At 49.0% G+C, this 19,099-nt stretch overlaps 1 protein-coding gene across 1 annotated transcript; it reads right to left on the bottom strand.

Annotated features, from left to right (window-relative positions):
• Positions 1-4,556: 4,556 nt before the first annotated feature.
• On the bottom strand, positions 4,557-7,397 carry COMMD5 (COMM domain containing 5). Its single transcript, XM_023649329.2, has 2 exons — positions 6,958-7,397; positions 4,557-5,794 (listed from the first exon to the last, which is right to left on the bottom strand). The coding sequence occupies exon 2, from the start codon at positions 5,735-5,737 to the stop codon at positions 5,069-5,071; it is 669 nt and encodes a 222-aa protein (XP_023505097.1). The 5' UTR covers positions 5,738-5,794; positions 6,958-7,397; the 3' UTR covers positions 4,557-5,068.
• Between the last annotated feature and the right edge of the window lie 11,702 nt (positions 7,398-19,099).

The following is a 19,099-nucleotide window of genomic DNA, read 5'->3' as shown; positions in this document are numbered from 1 at the left end:
TCCTCAAGTCCAGGTCCATGCTGGAGACTGACCACAGATGAGGGTGGACAGTCTCTCTGCAGCCTGGGGGAGTCCTGTGGACGCACAGGGTCTGCCCACCCCACCCTGACAAGGGCTGAGCGAGGGAGGTAGCAGTTGGAGTGGCCACCCCCCCACCACCTGTTTTGTACGGCCCTGGAGCTCAGAATGGTTTTAAATGATTGAAAACAAAATATTTTGTGACGTAAAATTTTAGTGCCCTGGGCCAGCCTGTTGGCGCAGCGGTTAAGTGCACACGTTCCGCTTTGGTGGCCTGGGATTTGCCGGTTCGGATCCCGGGTGCAGACATGGCACTGCCTGGCAAGCCATGCTGTGATAGGCATCCCACATACAAAGTAGAGGAAGATGAGCACGGATGTTCGCTCAGGGCCAGTCTTCCTCAGCAAAAAGAGGAGGATTGGCAGCAGTTAGCTCAGGGCTAATCTTCCTCAAAAAAAAAAAAAAAAAAATTTCAGCACTCTTAAAAACTTCAGTTGGAACATGAGCGTGCCCTCCGTCCCCTGGTCTCGGTGCTTTGGTGCTTCGACTGACGGCAGAGCTGACAGAATCCTTGTGACTTGGAAAGCTAAAATACTCACCCCTTTCAGAAAAGTTCACCAGCTCCCTGAGCTAGAGGGCGTGGTGAGAAGGGCCACCCCCACTGGCCTGCAAGTCTGTGTCCTACAGGTGGAGGGACCTGCTCCAGTCAGGTCGTGTCTGCCCCTACAGCTCCCATGGTAAGGACAAAATCCTGTGTGTGGCCTCAAGGCTGCTGCTCCTCATCCCCTCGCTCTGTCCCAGCCACAGGAGCTAACAGTCCTGGGAACCAGCTCCCTGTCCTCTGTGCCTCACAAAAGCCACTTACCACCTGTGCCTTGACACATGTTGTGTCGCTGTGTTCCTGTGTCCCCCAAGACAGAAGCAGGAGGGCTCTCAGACTGGGACAAACTAGGAATTTCCAAGATCAGTGATGTCAAGGGCTCATCCGAGGCCTGAGACCAGGTCTGTGCTACCTGCTCCTGAACGCAGGGCTCTGCCAAGCAGCTGGGGAAGCGGAGGGAAGGGCTGCAACGTCGTCTATCCAGCATGGAGAACAATGTTCCCACCCTGCTCTTCCTCACCAGAGGGCATAACAGGCACAGACAGCACCTTCTGTGGGGTAGGGGGGCTGGTGAGTGAGCAAAGCACTTGCCCCCACTTACCTGGAACCTGGTGAGGGTGGAGGCAGGAGCAGACTGTGTGACCAGATGACCTGCGAGGGGCCCGGGGACCTCCTAGTGTCCGCTGACCCTCCTCAGGTCCTCACGGGCCCAAGGAGTGGACTTAGAAGAGTGGGCACACTGATACAGCTGTGGAGACAAACAGCCAGGTAGCCTGGCCGGGCTCACAAGGACAAGGCGGGGTGTCTGCAGCCTGGCGGGCAAAGGGTGTGTGCATCCTGGTGCTCGCCCACTATCTGACACATGAGACCCACTAGCCTCAGTCGGCCCATCTGCGGATGGAGAAGCACCCAGCCTGCAAGGACTGATGAGGGTCCCAAGAGCGTTCCAAGTGACGGCTCTGTCCTCCTAAGGGTTCCCTGGGAAGGAGTGCGCATTTCTTGTGGACGCCAACAGCAGGGCAGCCCGGGAGGTGCCACATACACTGCTGCGAGGTGTATGATTTAAACCACGGAGCCCCAGCCACGCGGCCCCTCCTCAGCTGCAGTCAGAGCACCCTGCTGGGGCAGGGGCTGGCTCAGGTCCCAAGTCTCTCTTCCTGGCCACACTGGCCAAATCCCACCACAGCAACCCTGCGCGGGGGAAGCCCCCAGGCCTCCGTGGCTTTCACCTCTAAGTGTGTGTCCTCCCTCCCTCTGGGACAGCAGCCACTCAGGGCACGAGAACCAGCAGAGGAGCCTCTTGAAGCCCCCAGAGGACACACACTGCCCCTCCTGCTACCCTCCACGGTCACAAGCTCAAAAGTCAGTAGACGAAGGACACTGCCATGGGGAAGCCTTATCCAGGTGGAGGGAAGGCTGATGGAGAACAGACCACCAGCTCCCCCGACAGCTGTGTGACATTGGGCAAAGCACTAACATCTCTGTGCTTCATCCCTTGTGAAGTGAGGAACCTCACACTTTATTGTGAGTTAATGCATTAACACATGTGCAACACTTAGATGGGGTCCTGGCAAGAGCACTTCCATCTGCACCTGCAATTTTTGTGCTCACAGCTACATCACCAGGAACTGGCCTGTAGGGGACACTTTAGAAATACGTACCGAGGATGTACTCTGGGTCATGGTTTGGCAATAATATCAAAGGCTCTAAAATGTTTAGAGGGGGCCAGCTCCGTGGCCGAGTGGTTAAGTTCGCACGCTCCGCTGTGGCGGCCCAGGGTTCAGATCCTGGGCATGGACATGGCACCGCTCATCAGGCCACGTTGAGGCGGTGTCCCACATCCCACAACTAGAAGGACCTGCAACTAAGATATACAACAATGTACTGGGCGGGCGGGGGCGGGGGGGGGAAGGGGGGCGCGGTTGGGAAATAAAGCAGAAAGAAAAAAAAAAAGATTGGCGACAGTTGTTAGCCCATGTGCCAATCTTTAAAAAAAAAAAAAAAAAAGGAAGATTGGCTACAGTTGTTAGCCCAGGTGCCGATCTTTAAAAAAAAAAAAGTAAGTTCGTAGCTATTGATTCTGATGATTTAAAAAAAAAAATGTTTAGAAAATTTGGCTTCCCCTGTTCCTACTTCTAACTAGTTTTAATACATAAAATGCTTTCACCACTAACATCACTGTGATTTTTAACAGCAAAAAAATAAACAAAAACATGCAGAAGCAGCTATGGTCTGAATGTTTGTTTCCCCCCAGTTCATATGGTGAAATCCCAATGCCCAGCTGACAGTATTGGGAGGTGCTTAGGTCGTGAGGGCGGAGCCCCGTGATAAGATTAGTGCTGTTATAAAGGAGACCCCCTAGAGCTCCTCACTCCTTCCATGTGAGGCACAGCCAGAGTCTGCAACCAGGAACAGGGTCCTCACCCAACCGTGCCAGCACCGGATCTCTGACTTCCAGCCTCCAGAACTGGTGTTGAAATAAATGTCTGTTTAAACCACCCAGCCTGTGATATTTGTCTGTTACACATAAGTAAGATATCGCACACCCGCTGGAGATGTCACGTTGTGCAGCCATGAGACATGCTGTCATACTCAGAAGTTCAGTGAGCAGAGCTGTTAACACACAGACACACGTACACTGTAAGATAATGTCGGTCAAGGCAGTTTCCACGGTTGTCTATGAGCAAAAGGACTTTTAAATTCATTTTTGTAAAGTGTTTTTGTTTTTACTTTTTGGGTTTTTCCTGGTGTCACGATGAGTACGCATTCCCTCAACGTGTCTAACGGTCTAGAGAGAAGTACCCGGCCCTAGGAAGCCTCCATCTCTGGCTGAGGCAGACACAGCCCTCAGCCCACCGTGACACATCCTGGGTGGGCCTGAGAGGCAGCCAGCACGGCCCAGCCTTGTCCTTGGGGAAGCAGGGCCCAAGGACGCCAGCTGATGCTGAAGGAGACACAGGGAGTCTGCGCCCCTTGGCTGAACCAGGCCTGGGCCCCACTTGGAAGCTCCACCCGGGGGCTCAGCCTCTGAAACCCCAGCTCCGAGTCCACCACAGCCCCCAACCTTGTCCTCAGCACCCCTCCTGCTCTCCCTGCCCTTAGCCCACACCTAACCTGCTGTGACCCTCATTCAGAGGGAAAAGCCCTGAGATGGTGGAAGTGGTCTGTAAACAGTGCTGAGCAAAGACTGCTCCTCGTGACTGGCCGGGCACAGAGCAGGGGGGTGGGAAAGAGGCGCTGGGGAAGGGCAGGGTGCCAGGCAGGCAGCAAGCGCATTTGCTGCCTTCAGTGGAAGTTCCTGCACGCCACTCAGGCCTATTGATCCTACGAGACTTGTGACCTGGTTTTCCTAGAGAGAGCAGACCACGGAGGTAGGACCACCACCAGAGGAAATAGCCCGATGGCAACTGGCTCTCAGAAAGCATGACCCCATTTATGCCAGAGGATGGAAAGCTGGCCATGGGCCCTGCACGCTCCCACCCTAGAGGCACCAAGGAGAGGCCCCTGCTCCCCTCTCCCTGCCATCACCCACTCCACTCTGGGAAGAGCCTCTCCAACAGGGTCCCCCCCCCACCTTGTGCCATACACTCGGCTCTCAACATAGCATCCAGTGGGATCCTTTTAAAACAACTGTCAGATCACACCTGTTTCACTCAGATTTGAGCCAAGTTCTTACAGAGACCCCTGGGGCCTGTCCTCTGTACCCTCCACTCACCTCCCCCTCACGTGGCTGCAGCCACATGGCCTGTGCACTACAAGCTGCTCCCTCTGCCTGTAGTCCCTGCCCCTCAGATCACGCTGCTCCCTTGCCTCCTTCAAGTCTTTGCTCAGACACCATGTCCTCCAGGAGGCCCAGCCCACAACCCAATTTAAAATGACAGCCCAGTCCTCCCATCGCCCGGACCCTGCTCTATTTTCTGCGTCACTTACTGTCCTCTGACAAGCCACACCAGTTATTTTTATTATGCATTTTGTGATGTCTCCCCCTCCCCAACAGAACATTGGCTGCCTGAAGTCAGGGCTTTTGGACAGGAGAATGAACTGTCCAACTGGAACACAGGGTTCCCAGAAGCGAATGAGTGGAGAGCTCAGATGCTATGTGGGGCCAGGCTGAGCAATATCACAGCGCTGGTGTAAAGGCCTTGGCCTGGACCCCAGACTGTCACCGGACTACACACGGTCACAGCAGAGCAGCGGGTATCCTCACCCAGCAAGACCAACGGCCAGGTGAGGGGTGTGCAGTCTGCCCTCCCACTTAGGAAGACGTTTTTTATAGTTGCTTTACTTCCAAAAAAAGACAAGACACAGCTGTCACTTTCAATCAAACAGAGAATGACACGATTACAGTCAAACACTCACTAAAGGGTGCCTCCTGGGAAGGGCGGCCTCACTGGAGAGACACCTGAGCCTGCTGTCCCCAGAGGACCAAACGGGAGTGGCGAGCACAGGTCAGTCCTGCAGTTTGCGCTCACACCTCTTCTCCAGGTCAGCCATCTCCTTCAGGACCAGGGCCACGCTGTAGCGCAGCTCCTGGAACTTGGCTGTGGAGACCTCGAAGCGGTATGCCGACCCATCCGACAGCTTCAGCTGCATCAAGACGCTCGGCTGCAGGGAGCGGGCCAGGCTGCTGGTGGAGATTGCCACGTCTACCCTCCACCGCAAGTCGGCAACATGGGGCAGCCAGGCCCCCTGCTGCCTGGCCACGGAGTCGAGGATAGGCCGCTGGCTCCCAAATACCACGCTGGCCAAGTCCACGACTAGGTCTTGGGGGAGGCAGAGCTCCTGGAGCTGGTCCTTGAAGGCATCGGGCTTCAGGCTGGCCAAAGGCAGCCGGAGGGCCTGCTGGAGCAGGGTGTGCATGCCGGCGAGCAGGGCACCCAGCCGCTCCTCTGGCAGGTCCGCGCCAGCCCCGAGGCGCTGCACAGCCTCACGACAATCCTCTCCCTGTAGGCTGCTGACCACCAGCTTCAACAACTTTCTGAATGTGCCCCTGTCCAGGTCCCCCAGGAGCCGGGGCATTGCTGCCACCTCTGGGGGGAGCTGGGCCCCCAGGAAACTCACCCGGCCACTGTGACTGTCACCAGGGTGATGTAGGTATGCAGCCCCCACGGCAGACATTGCTGCTTCGTCCTCTTTGATCAGCCAGCCCAGAGGGGTCGTTCCAGCGGCAACTGCCTGGGGAGGTGAGGGAGAGAAGCCCAGTGACTCACATGTCCTTTGGGCCAGCAAATGAGGACTGATGTGGTCTCTGCCTTCCAGACGCTGACAAGTGAACCACTGATGACAGCCAATGTGATGGGAGGCACCCTGGGAGCAGGTGGCAGAGGAGCCCACCTTAGTCCCAGGAAGAGGGGAGGCAGAAGTTGGCAGGGAAGGGAGACAGGGTGGGGAGGAGAGAATGAAGAGAACCAGGAAACAGGAGAGCATACGTGAAATCCTCCAAATGAACAAGGCACAAAGCCTGGAGAAGGAGAAAGGTCCCGGGAACACAGACGCAGCAGCCACTGCCGCCGCTGCCCACCACAACGGGATCACAGCCACTCAACTCCAATCCTCACGACAGCCCTGCATGAGCCAGTTATCACTCTCACCAATGAGGAAATCGAGGCTCAGACGCAACCGTCCGAGTCAAGGACCCGAACTCAGGTCTGTCTACAGAGGTCCCCTCTGTTCCCACCACAGGACAGGGGGAACCAGACACAGCCCAGGCAGGACGGGCTGAGGGGCACACGGCGACAGAGGTACATGGTATCTGGAGAAAAGGGCTGACGTCACCTGAAAGGACAGCACAACGTCTCGGCAGGTGTCAGGTGACTGACAAACACCTGCCCAGGCAGCAGGAGGGCGCGCCGCACGTCTCAGCCGCCCCGGGCGCGGGAGCAGGCCCGGCAGAGCGCAGCCCAGGTCCGCACAGCACCGCGGGCTTCACCGTGCCCCGTCCTCCGGAGGGCGGGCCGCCCCCGGCTGTCAACGCCCACCCGCCGCCCAAGCCCTCGGGGTCCCCCGCTGCCTGCCAAGTCCCGGCCGCCCCGCCGCTCAGCCCTGCTCCCGGAGGCCAGCGTGCTGGCCCGCGCGGCCCTCTCCGGCCACCGACGGCCTCCAGGAGGCAGGAGCCGACAGAGGCGGGCCCGGGCCGAGTCCTGCTTGTGCTCGCCGCGGCGGCCCTGCCCACCTAACGGGCACCCGGCCGCGGTCAGCGCCGTCCGGCCCCGCCCCAAGCTGCCGCTCATCGGCCTCCGGCCTCCAGAGCCCCCCGGACACGGTAACCGAGCACCCGCCGCCTCCGCCCGGGAAGGGATACCCTACCCACCGCAGCCCCAGCCCGAGTCGCCCCGCACCTGCAGCGCGCGGTCCGCAAAGGAGCGGCCCTGCGGAGAACAGCAACGCGGCCGGGCCGGAAGCGGGGTCCGGTCCCCGGAAGCGACCCAGAGACACTTCCGGGCAGCTCTAGGGTGCCGGAGGACCCGACCCTCTGTGATCCGCGGGCCCGAGGGGCGGGGCCGAGACCGCGGAATGGGGCCGAGCGGGCAGGCTGCGCGTCGGTCTTCGTTCCCCGCCGTTTCGGAGGCCTTTATGGCACCAGCGGCCTCGGTCTCGGCTGGCGTCTGGGGCCGCGCCCGTCGCCCACACTAGCGGCCTCTGGAGCCTGTAGGCCCGAGGGAGGGACCAGGAGGAAGCAGGAGCGGGAGCGCGCGGACCGGGGCCTGGGCTGGGCGGCCCGGGGGGAGGGGGCCCGGATGGTGAGGGTCCTCGATGAGGAGGGCTGCCTGAGGGGAAGGGCGCCCGGATGGGGAGGGTCCTTGATGGGGAGGGCGGCCCCAGGGGGTGGGCGGGGTGGGGGGGGGGTGGAGAGGGAGGCCCTAAGGAAGAAGGGCGCCCTGACGGGGAGGACGGCCCCGGGCGGGGACGGGGTCCGGACCTCATGCCGGCTCGGTGGCGACGCCGCACAGCAACGTGAACGTACTTAGCTGCTCGGCTGTACACTTTAACTGCGTGGATTGTATGGGCTGCAGATTATATCTCAATAGAGCTGTTACTTTTATTTATTTTTTTAAAGACTTTATTTTCTTTTTTCTTTTTCTCCCCAAAGCCCCCCCCCCCATAGTTGTATATTCTTAGTTGTGGGTCCTTCTAGTTGTGGCATGTGGGACGCCGCCTCAGCGTGGTTTGATGAGCAGTGCCATGTCCACACCCAGGATTGAAACGGCAGAAACACTGGGCTGCCTGCAGCAGAACGCGCAAACTTAACCACTGGGCCACGGGACCAGCCCCAGGTGTTACTTTTAAAAGTCAATGAAAAGAAGGCAAACAACCCAATTAGCAAAATCAGCAAAAGATTTGATTACACATTTCACCAAGGAGGAGATAAAAATGGCTAATGAACACGGCATTGCTGGTCACTAGGGAAATGCAAATTGAAGCCAGAGGGAGGTGCCATTTTGCGCCATTAGAATGGTGATAATCAAAAAGGACAGTGCAATGGACTGAATGTTTGTATCCCCCCAAAATTCATATGTTGAAACCCTAACCCCCAGTACGATGGTATTAGGAGGTGAAGCCTTTGGAAGGTAATTAGGTCCTGAGAAGCCCCATGAATAGGATTAGTGCCCTTTAAGAAGAGCCCTCAGAGCTGACCAGTTCTCTTTCCGCTCTGTGAGGATACAGTAAGTTGGCAGTCTGTGCCTGGAAAGATGGCCCTCACCAGAACCAGACCGTGCTTGCCCCTGATCGCAGACGTCCAGCTTTCAGGACTGTGAGAAAAAAGCTTCTGTTTATAAGCCACCCAGTATAGTACTTTGTTATAGCAGCCCAAACTGACAAGGACAAATCAGGATTGGAGAGGACGTGGACAAAATGAACTCCTGTAGTTTGTTGGTGGGAATGGAGAGTGGTATGGCTACACTGGAAAAGAGTTTTGCAGTATCTTAAAAAGTTAGAAATATTATACGACCCTACAGTTCCATCCCTGGTTATATGCACGAAAACAATGAAAATATGTTGCCACAAAGGCTTGCACAAAAATGGTCTTATCAACATTATCCATAATAACCAAAAATGGAAACAACCCAAATGAACATCAGCTGGTGAATACATAAACGTATTGTGCCATAGCCATACAATGGAATAGTATTCAGCAATAAAAAGGAGTGATTTATGACATGCTGCAACATGGATGAACTTTCGAAACACTGCTGAGTGAAAGAAGCCAGACATGGAAGACTACATACTGTATGATTTGTTTATATGAAATGTTCAGCTAAGGCAGGAAGGAAGGCAAAACAGCAAGCAAGCGTGGGTACAGAAAAGGCTTACATACGCACGAAAGAGAAGGGCCTTCTCAAAGCCTCTCTTCCAATGTCCCCTGATGAGCAGGTGGTGGTCCAGAGGACCTCAACATCAGGGACACATGGGCCTGGTCTGTGGGACCCTGAGCCAGCCTCAGTCAGTCAGAATCTCTCTTCCTGGAAAAGGCCAGTGAGCATAGGGAGAGAAGAGCTCAGCCTTGGAAAGGATGGCTTGTGGGAATGGCTGCCCTGGCTCCCCTCAGTTGATAAGTCCCCGGTGCACTCACAGCTTTGAGTTCAGTCAATGCTCCCCCTCCTTCCCAGCACCCTTCAGGGATTGCTCCCACTACAGGTCAGTTTTGGCTTTTCTGGGATTTGACATAAATGAGGACATACAGCATACACTCTTTCAGATGAGGTTTCTTTCACTCAGCATGACGTTTTTGTGATTCATCCGTGCTGTTGCCTGCTATCAGGAATCTGTTCTGTTTCATACTTCAGTAGATTGAGTATGCCACAGTTTGTTTCTTGGCTCTCATACGGATGGACACCTGGGATGTTTCCGGGATTTGCTTATTATAACTAGAGCTGCTATGAACTCAGGTACAAGTCTTTGGTGTATGTGTTTTCATTTCTCTTGAGTAAATGGTCAGGAATGAAATCGCTGAGTCAGAACAGGTATATATTTAGTTTTTTGAGATAATGCATGATTTTTTTTCAGAGTGGTAGTATCATTTTACATTCTTTTTTTTTTTTTGAGGAAGACTGGCCCTGAGCTAACATCCATGCCCATCTTCCTCTACTTTATACATGGGATGCCTGCCACAGCGTGGCTTGACAAGTGGTGCCATGTCTGCACCTAGGATCCGAACGGGTGAACCCGGGCCACTGAAGCAGAGCGTGCTCACTTAACCACTGCACCACCGGGCCGGTCCTCATTTTAAAGTCTAATGAAAAGTTTCAAAGAGTTCCAGGTGCTCCACATCCCTGTCAACATTTGTAGCTGTCAGATTTTTTAAAATTATTCCTGCCAGTGGACATGTAGCGGTATCTCACTGTGGTTTTGGTTTTCATTTTCCTGATGACTAGTGATGTGCACTTTTTCTTGTGCTCCTTGGACATTCGTGAATCTTTATAAAGGGATTGTTAAAATATTTTGCAGGGCCAGCCCAGTGGCGTAGTGGTTAAGTTCACATGCTCCACTTCAGCAGCCTGGGGTTCCTGGGTTCAGATCCTTGGTGTGAACCTATACACTGCTTGTCAAGCCATCCTGTGGTGGCATCCCACGTACAAAATATAGAGGACGAGTGGCACAGGTGTTAGCTCAGGGACAATCTTCCTCAAGCAAAAGGGGAAGATTGGCAACAGATGTTAGCTCAGGGCCAATCTTGCTCACCAAAAAAAATAATAATATTTTGCCTATTTTTTATTGAGTGGCTTGGCATTTTTATTCTTATTTTCTTATTCTTATTCTTATTATTACAATTACTTTATTGAGGTAAATCAGCCTCAATGTAAAAAGCTGTACTTATTTAATGTGTACAACCCAATTAGTTTGGGGATAAGTATACACCCATGAAACTATCACCTCCAAAGGTTTCCTCCTGCCCCTTTATAATTTTTTTTGTGTGTTTGTGTCAAGAACACTTAATGTAAATTCTACTCTCTTAGCAAATTTTAGGTGTACAATACAGCCTTGTTAGCTGTAGGCACCACGCTGTGCACTCGATCTCCAGGACTTAGTCATCTTGCACAGCTGAAGCTTCCTGCCCTTTGACCATCACCTCCTCAATTCTCCCTCTGCTCCGCCCCTAGGAACCAGCATCGTACTCTCTGCTTCCATGAGTTCAACAATTTTAGATTCTGCATATAAGTGAGATCATACAAAATTTGTCTTTCTGTGTCTAGTTTATTTCACTTAGCATAACATCCTGTAGGTCCATCCATGTTTTCACAAATGGCAGGATTTCCTTCTTTTTTAAGGCTGAATAAAATTCCCTTGTGTGCGTGTGTGTATATAGTTGTATATAACTATATAAAAACAAATGTGCCTAGTACATATATTATAGTTTATATATATAGTTTACATATATATGTATATATACATATATATATGTATATATACATATATACCACATCTTCTTTATCCATTTGTCCTTTGATGGGCACCTAGGTTGCCTCCAAGTCTTGGTTATTGTGAATAATGCTGCAATGAACATAGGATGCACGTGTCTTGATGCATTCGTGTTTTCATGTTCTTTGGATAAATACCCAGCAGTGGGATAGCTGGATCATATGGTAGTTCTATTCTTATTTTTTGAGGAATCTCCATGCTGTTTTCCATAGTGGTTGTACCAGTTTGCACTCCCACCAGCAGTGTATGAGGCTTCCCTTTTCTCCACATCCTCTCCAACACTTTATTTCCTGTCTTGTTAATTATAGCTATTCTGACGGGTGCGAGGTGACATCTCATTGTAGTTTTGATTTGCATTTCCCTGATAGTTAATCATGTTGAACATCTTTTCATGTGTCTGTTGGCCATCTGTATATCTTCTTTGAAGAAATGTCTGTTCAAGTCTTTTGCCCATTTTTTAATTGGGTTGTTAGTTTTTTTGTTGTTGAGATGTGTGAGTTCTTTATATATTTTGGATATTAACCCCTTATCAGATATATGGTTTGCAGATATCTTCTCCCAATTGTTAGGTTGCCTTTTTGTTTTGTTGATGGTTTCCTTTACTGTGCAGAGGCTTTTTAGTTTGATATAGTCCCATTTGTTTATTTTTTCTATTGTTTCCCTTGCCTGGTCAGACATGGTACTTGAAAACATGCTACTAAGACCAATGTCAAAGAGCATACTCCCTAGGTTTTCTTCTATAAGTTTCATGGTTTCAGGTCTTACATTCAAGTCTTTAATCCATTTTGAGTTCATTTTTGTGTATGGTGTAAGATAATGGTCTACTTTCATTCTTTTGCATGTGACTGTCCAGTTTTCCAAACATCATTTATTGAACAGGCTTTCTTTTTTCCATTGTATGTTCTTGGCTCCTTTGTGGAAAATTAGCTATCCATAGATGTGTGGGTTTATTTCTGGGCTCTCCATCCTGTTCCATTGATCTGTGTGTCCGTTTCTGTGTCAGTACCATGCTGTTTTGGTTACTATGGCTTTGTAGTCTATTTTGAAATCAGGGAATGTAATACATCCAGCCTTGTTCTTTTTTCTCAGGATTCCTTTGACTATTCGGGGCCTTTTGTTGTTCCATATACATTTTAGGATTCTTTGTTGTATTTCTGTGAAAAATGTTGTTGGAACTTTGATAGAGATTGCATTGAATCTGTAGATTGCTTTAGGAAGTATGGACATTTTAACTATGTTAATTCTTCCAATCCAAGAGCATGGAATATCTTTCCATTTCTTTGTGTTTTCTTTGATTTTTTTCCACAATGTTTTATAGTTTTCAATATACAGGTCTTTCACCTCTTTGGTTAAGTTTATTCCTAGGCATCTTTTTCTTTTTGTTGCAATTATGAATGGGATTATATTCTTAATTTCTCTTTCTGCTACTTCGTTGTTAGTGTATAGAAACACAGTTGATTTTTGTATGTTGATTTTTTATCCTGCAACTTTACCATATTCATTAATTATTTCTAAAAGTTTTTTAGTGTATTCTTTAGGGCTTTCTATATATGAAATCATGTCATCTGCAAATAGTGACAGTTTCACTTCTTCCTTTCCAATTTTGTTTCTTTTTCTTGCTTGATTGCTCTGGCTGGTACTGCCAATACTATGTTAAATAAAAGTGGTGAGGACCAACCCCGTGGCTGAGTGGTTAAGTTTGCTCGCTCCGCTTTGGCAGCCCAGGGTTTTGCTGGTTTGGATCCTGGGTGCGGACATGGCACCGCTTGTCAGCCCACACTGAGATGGCATCCCACTTGCCACAACTAGAAGGACCCACAACTAAAATATACAACTATGTACTGGTAATTTGGGGAGAAAAAGCAGGGAAAAAAGGAGAAGATTGGCAACAGTTGTTAGCTCAGGTGCCAATCTTAAAAAAAAAGAAAAAGAGTGGAGAAAGTGGGCATCCTTGTCTGGTTCCTGTTTTTAGAGGGATATCTTTCAGTTTTTCTCCCTCGAGAATGATATTTGCTTTGGGTTTGTCATAGACGGGCTTTATTACGTTAAGCTACTTTCCTTCTGTACTCATTTTACTGAGAGTTTTTATCATAAGTGGATGCTATATCTTAAATGCTTTCTCTGCATCTATTGAGATGATCATGTGATTTTTAGTCTTCATTTTGTTAATGAGGTATATCACGTTGATTGATTTGCAGATGTTGAACCATCCCTGCATCCCTGGAATAAATCCCACTTGATCATGGTGTATGATCTTTTTAATGTATTATTGTGTTCGATTTACTAGTATTTTGTTGAGGATTTTTGCATCAATGTTCATCAGTGATATTGGCCTGTAATTACTTTTTTGTGTTGTCCTTACCTGGTTTTGGTATCAGGGTAATGTTGGCTTTGTAGAATGAATTCAGAAGCTTCTCCTCCTCTTCTGTTTTTTGGAAGAGTTTGAGAAGGATAGGTATTAAATCCTCTTAGAATGTTTGGTAGAATTCTCCAGGGAAGCTGTCTGGTCCTGGACTTTCATTTTTTTAGGAGGTTTTTGATTACTGTTTTGATCTCCTTACTTGTGATTGGTCTATTCATATTCTCTATTTCTTCTTGATTCAGTTTTGGAAGGTTGTATGACTCTAAGAATTTATCCACTTCTTGTAGATTATCCAATTTGTTGGCATATAGCCTTTTGCAATATTCTTTTATAATCTTTTGTATTTGTGAGGTGGCCATTGTAATTTCTCCTCTTTCATTTCTGATTTTATTTATTTGAGCCTTCCCTTTTTTTCTTGATGAGTTTAGCTAAAGGTTTGTCTATTTTTTTAATCTTTTTAAATTTTTTTTTTATTTTTTAAGTTTTAGTCTCATGGGAGACCAAAACTGAACTCTTTCTCTTTTTTTTAAATTTTGTTTATCTTTTCAAAGACTCAGCTCTTAGTTTCATTGATTTTTTCTATTTTTTTTTTAGTCGCTATTTCATTTATTTCTGCTCTGATTTTTATTATTTCCCTCCTTCTACTTCTTTTGGGCTTTGTTCTTCTTTTTCCAATTCCTTTAGGTGTACTGTTAGATCTTTTATTTGAGATTTTTCCTGTTTGTTGAGGTTTGATATTTTTTTTTTTTAAAGATTTTATTTTTTCCTTTTTCTCCCCAAAGCCCCCCCGGTACATGGTTGTGTATTCTTCGTTGTGGGTTCTTCTAGTTGCGGCATGTGGGACGCTGCCTCAGCGTGGTCTGATGAGCAGTGCCATGTCCGCGCCCAGGATTCGAACCAACGAAACACTGGGCCGCCTGCAGCGGAGCGCGCGAACTTAACCACTCGGCCACGGGGCCAGCCCCTGAGGTTTGATATTTTTGACAAGCTTTCCAAATTATTGAAATTCTAGATGACATTCTTTTCTACCAGGATGTAACTTTGGGATTTTCCAGAAGGTACCTGGGACATCTCAATAGATTTACTCCCTTTCCTTATAAAAAGAGAGAGATTACACTATCTAGGTTTATTTGGTATGTCCAGTTACATTAGAAGCATGGTCCAATAAGCAATAATATACATTTTTAGGTTATATTGCATGGGTGAATATTACTAAATTGTTCTAGAACTTGTATAAAATTTCTAAAAATCTGATATGTCCTAATATAATGTTCTTACCTATAATTCTAGTTAGTATCTAAACTGTATGTCATAAAAATACCCAAATTTCTTTGTCAATTGTATTTACCCACTGCCTTTTTTTAAAAAAAGTCTTTTGTCAGTTATAGACAGTTATTGTTTTACTTTGCTGCTTTTACAAATATGTCTTATTTTCAAAGAGACTTGTGGAAAAGACTGACAAGTCCTCTGGAATGTAGGTTTTGATAACTTTAAGATTGTAGTTCTGGGGCCGGACTGGTGGCGCAGCAGTTAAGTGCGCACGTTCTTCTTCAGTGGCCCAGGGTTCGCTGTTTTGGATCCTGGGTGCGGACATGGCACCGCTCGGCAAGCCATGCTGTGGTAGGCGTCCCACATATAAAGTAGAGGAAGATGGGCACGGATGTCAGCTCAGGGCCAGTCTTCCTCAGCAAAAAGAGGAGGATTGGCAGCAGATGTTAGCTCAGGGCTAATCTTCCTCAAATAAAAAAAAAAAGATCATAATGCTGAACAGGGGTGGGAATTTCTGGGATTCAAGTTGAGGACTGATTGCTTTGATGTTTTGCTTTCCAAATGTAAAGGACTCCTTTTTTTCTCCTCTCCTTTAAGCTACCTATAACTCACAGCAATTTAATAAAGTGTATCTTTGCAACAAGGTTTAAACATTTATCTTTTTCTCTCTACCTGATTCCTTAAGTGTTCTTTCCATGACAATGTAGGTATCTGCATGAGTTCAGTGAAGTTCTGTTCTCTTTGTAACAAGACATAATGGGAAATATTGGCTAATATTACCAAGGCTACTACTAGAATGTTATATTCAAGAAAAATGTACACAGACTCAGAAATGACCACACAACTTTAAAGAACTGCTAAAAAAAACCAGCCTAATACCCTGCTTACAAGCTTTCAGCAAAGCAACCTTAAAAAAGAGCTTGTATGGTCATCACTATTCTTGCTGCATTTATATAATCAGGCCAAGTTTAATACAAACAAACTATCTTTACTATGATTATCTTTATTTTTAAAATGAGGGTTAGTATGAAGAGAGAAATTATGTTTGAACCTTTGTAGATATTAAATTCTAGTCCTATCAGTTGTCCTTAAGGTTTTGTTACACCTATAAGTGGACTGGATCCTAAATTCTTCTAGTTTCCTTAAATGTCTGGATACAATACTCCAAACTGACATTTCTAACTTTATTGCCCTTGAAATCACCTTGGAAGGGACTATACTAGCCCCTCTTCATTACCCATATGGCAGCCAAACTTCAGGGACTTGAGCCTTGGATGCACATGTCACAGCTAAAGAAGGCTCCACCTAACATTTGGTCTTTAACAAATGCTAGAGACCTCCAAGTCAAACTGATCAGGAAGAGAAGCAGCTGACATCTGAGGCAGAGAGCTTTCCCAAGACAACTGGGCCAGGCCTGTATACCCTCTTCCCACTGTTGTTCCTTACTTTATTTTTCCCCTCTCTTTCTGGGAAGGACAATGCCCTTGTCCACATTTCCCAATCCCTTGTGAAAAGAAGAAACCTCTATGACTGCTGGATTTGCCATCACAAACTTCTGTCCAAAATAGTAATGACCCTACAAGTAATTTCCCTGGGGTTCCAGATGCTGTTGTTTGTGTAAATTGATCTGTTGGCCCATTTTACTGACTTAGGGTGCTAAGCCTGCCTAAACTTAACCCTTCGCTTTAATTTCACCCAACTTTGGAAGGAAAACAAGATCTTTTGAATATTTATGTGAAAAATTCTGTGGGGCTGCTAATGCAACCCAGACTATCTGTAAATTTCTAGATACCCATGTATTTATGCAACCTGTCAGTGTGTAACAACACAGTATCTGAGCCTAGGTCTTGTAATGCTAACACCTCTATGTTGATGAATGAGTCTATAGATGCTATCACTCACACGAAGGCCCTTGTGCACCACCCCTGGTTATGTCTTCTTCTGTGGAGGTTTCAGTAATGGCCTTTATGCTTGGACAACTCATTGCCTTGACAGCTGGAGAATACAAGGACAGCATGCCCTTGCCATAGTCACTGTCCTGTTCTCTCTGCATAACCAGAGACCTCTCATTGGTCTCTCCCATTGAATCTCCATAGTCACCCTAAACAAGAACTTCCAGGAGGCGTACATGACTCTGGGTTTTCCTCCATGGGAAGAACTTTCTTTCCGTGGATCAGAGTGAGTGCCAACAAACAAATGATCAGGAGTCTCCCTGACTCTAGAAGAGTTGGCTGACTCCACAGCCAAAGTAGTTTCAGCTCAGCAACCATCACTGAACTCATTGGCCAAGGTAGTCTTGGATAATTGTGTAGCCCTTGATTATCTATTTGCTGAGCAACGACATTCTGTGCACTGGGGAACGCCTCCTGGTGCACATGGATAAACACCTCTGGAGAAGTAGAAACCCAGTTACATAAGACTAGAGAGCAGGCACAGTGGCTACAACCATTTTCACCTAACAATCCACTGTCTTTTGATTTGTCCAGCTGGTACCTTCAGGTCTGGGCTCCTGGTTTAGAACCATCTGCAAACTGGGCTTGTTGTGTTGTTCTTAATCTTACTCTGCCTACTTGTTGTGAACTTCTGTGCCTATTGCCTGTTGAACTTCTGTAAAAATGAGGTGTCCAATAAGGTGCTGCTGGCTAGGCAATTTGAGATGATCTCTAAGCCCTATGACCTTGGAGAACCATAGACTGTAGATGGGAAATGCCTGAGAGTTCTCCCTCCTAACCTTCCTTGTTACTCAAATGTGGCCTAAATGGTTTCCAACCACTATGTACCTTCCCTCCAACGTGGTACACGACAACCAGAAAAGGTCCTTCTTGACCCTGACTGTTGATCAGAGATGCTTTCAGAGAAAGATCTTGATCATAAGGATAAATGTGGAAATTAGTAAAAGAAACCTTAACTAAATTGGAGTTAGGAAGGGCTATAGGGGGACTTCTCACCCCCATTACACATCATCAGTTACACAATTACAATCAACAGGAAGTAAAAGTGCTTTACTATGAAGGAAGATTTCTCTCCCCACCTAGCAACAGCCCAGCCAATGAGAAACACAGCAGGTCAGCCAATGAGAAACACCACAGAGCTCAGCCAATGAGAAGCCTCCACACTCAGCCAATAAGAAACACCACAGCTCAACCAATGAGAAACACCACAGCTCAGCCAATGAGAAACACCACAGCTCAGCCAATGAGAAACACCACAGCTCAGCCAATGAGAAACACCGCAGCTCAGCCAATAAGAAACACCACAGCTCAGCCAATGGGAAACACCACAGCTCAGCCCATGAGAAACACCGCAGCTCAGCCAATGAGAAACACCACAGCTCAGCCAATGAGAAACACCACAGCTCAGCCAATGAGAAACACCGCAGCTCAGCCAATAAGAAACACCACAGCTCAGCCAATGGGAAACACCACAGCTCAGCCCATGAGAAACACCGCAGCTCAGCCAATAAGAAACACCACAGCTCAGCCAATGGGAAACGCCACAGCTCAGCCCATGAGAAACACCGCAGTTCAGCCAATGAGAAATGCCACAGCTCAGCCAATGAGAAGCCATTCCCACCCTGAACTGTTCCTCTCCCCCAATGGATTTTCCTTTAGAACAGCCCCTCCCTCTCCCCCTTTTTCTCTATAAAAGCAGCTCCCCTTCTTTCTTCTTTGGATTTGCCTGTGGTTTGTCATAGTCTGCGAGCCCTGAATTGCAATTCTTTTGGCTATTCCCAAATAAAGTCAATTTCAGCTAAAATAGGTGAATTTGCTTTTTCAGTTGACAGTCCTTCCCCCTCGTCTGCTTCGCTGCCACCTCGGTTTTATCGCGCTACTTTTTAAACCATGTTTTATTCGAAAATTCTTATTTGCGAGTTCGCCTGTATGAAGAGGAACACAGAAGGGCAAGAAGGGCGTGCTGACTGGAGCGATGAGGCCAGAGCGCGGCCCTGGGGACCGCGAGGTGCCGGGGCGGGTCCCGCTGCGCTCAGACACCCACTCCCGGGACTGAGCAGAGACGTGGCAGCGACGACCAGGCTCCGACCGCCAGCCCACCAGCCCACCAGCTTCCCGCGCGCATGCAGCTCGCTCAGAGCCGCCCACACGCGGCGCGCCGGCCCACGGCGCCCCCGGAAGTGCGGGGCGGGGCCCGCGCCGCCATTTCCGGCCTCGGCGGTCTTGGCGCAGGTCACCAGCGCAGGCGAGGGCGCCCCCGGGGTGACCCGGAAGAGGCGGGGCGACCCTGCGCGCAGCTCGGTCCCGCCCCTTCCTCCGGCCCCGCCCCCTTCGGGCTCCCCTATTCCCGCGCTGTGGGCGGGGCGGACGGCAGGCAAGAGCTGCGGAGCGTTGGTCGCGGGCGGAGGGGTCGTGGGCGTGGCGCGGGGCGGCGCAGGTCCCCTGGGAGGCGTGGGCGGACCCCGCAGGCCGAGGGGC

Source organism: Equus caballus, chromosome 9 (genome assembly GCF_041296265.1).
Source record: "Equus caballus isolate H_3958 breed thoroughbred chromosome 9, TB-T2T, whole genome shotgun sequence".
Taxonomy (NCBI): Eukaryota; Metazoa; Chordata; class Mammalia; order Perissodactyla; family Equidae; genus Equus; species Equus caballus.
Note: the sequence above shows the minus strand (reverse complement) of the source record. Positions and strands in the feature narration are given on the sequence as shown.

Excerpts from the sequence above, each read along its gene's own strand:
- COMMD5 (XM_023649329.2), bottom strand. The coding sequence starts at position 5,737 with ATGTCTGCCGTGGGGGCTGCATACCTACATCACCCTGGTGACAGTCAC.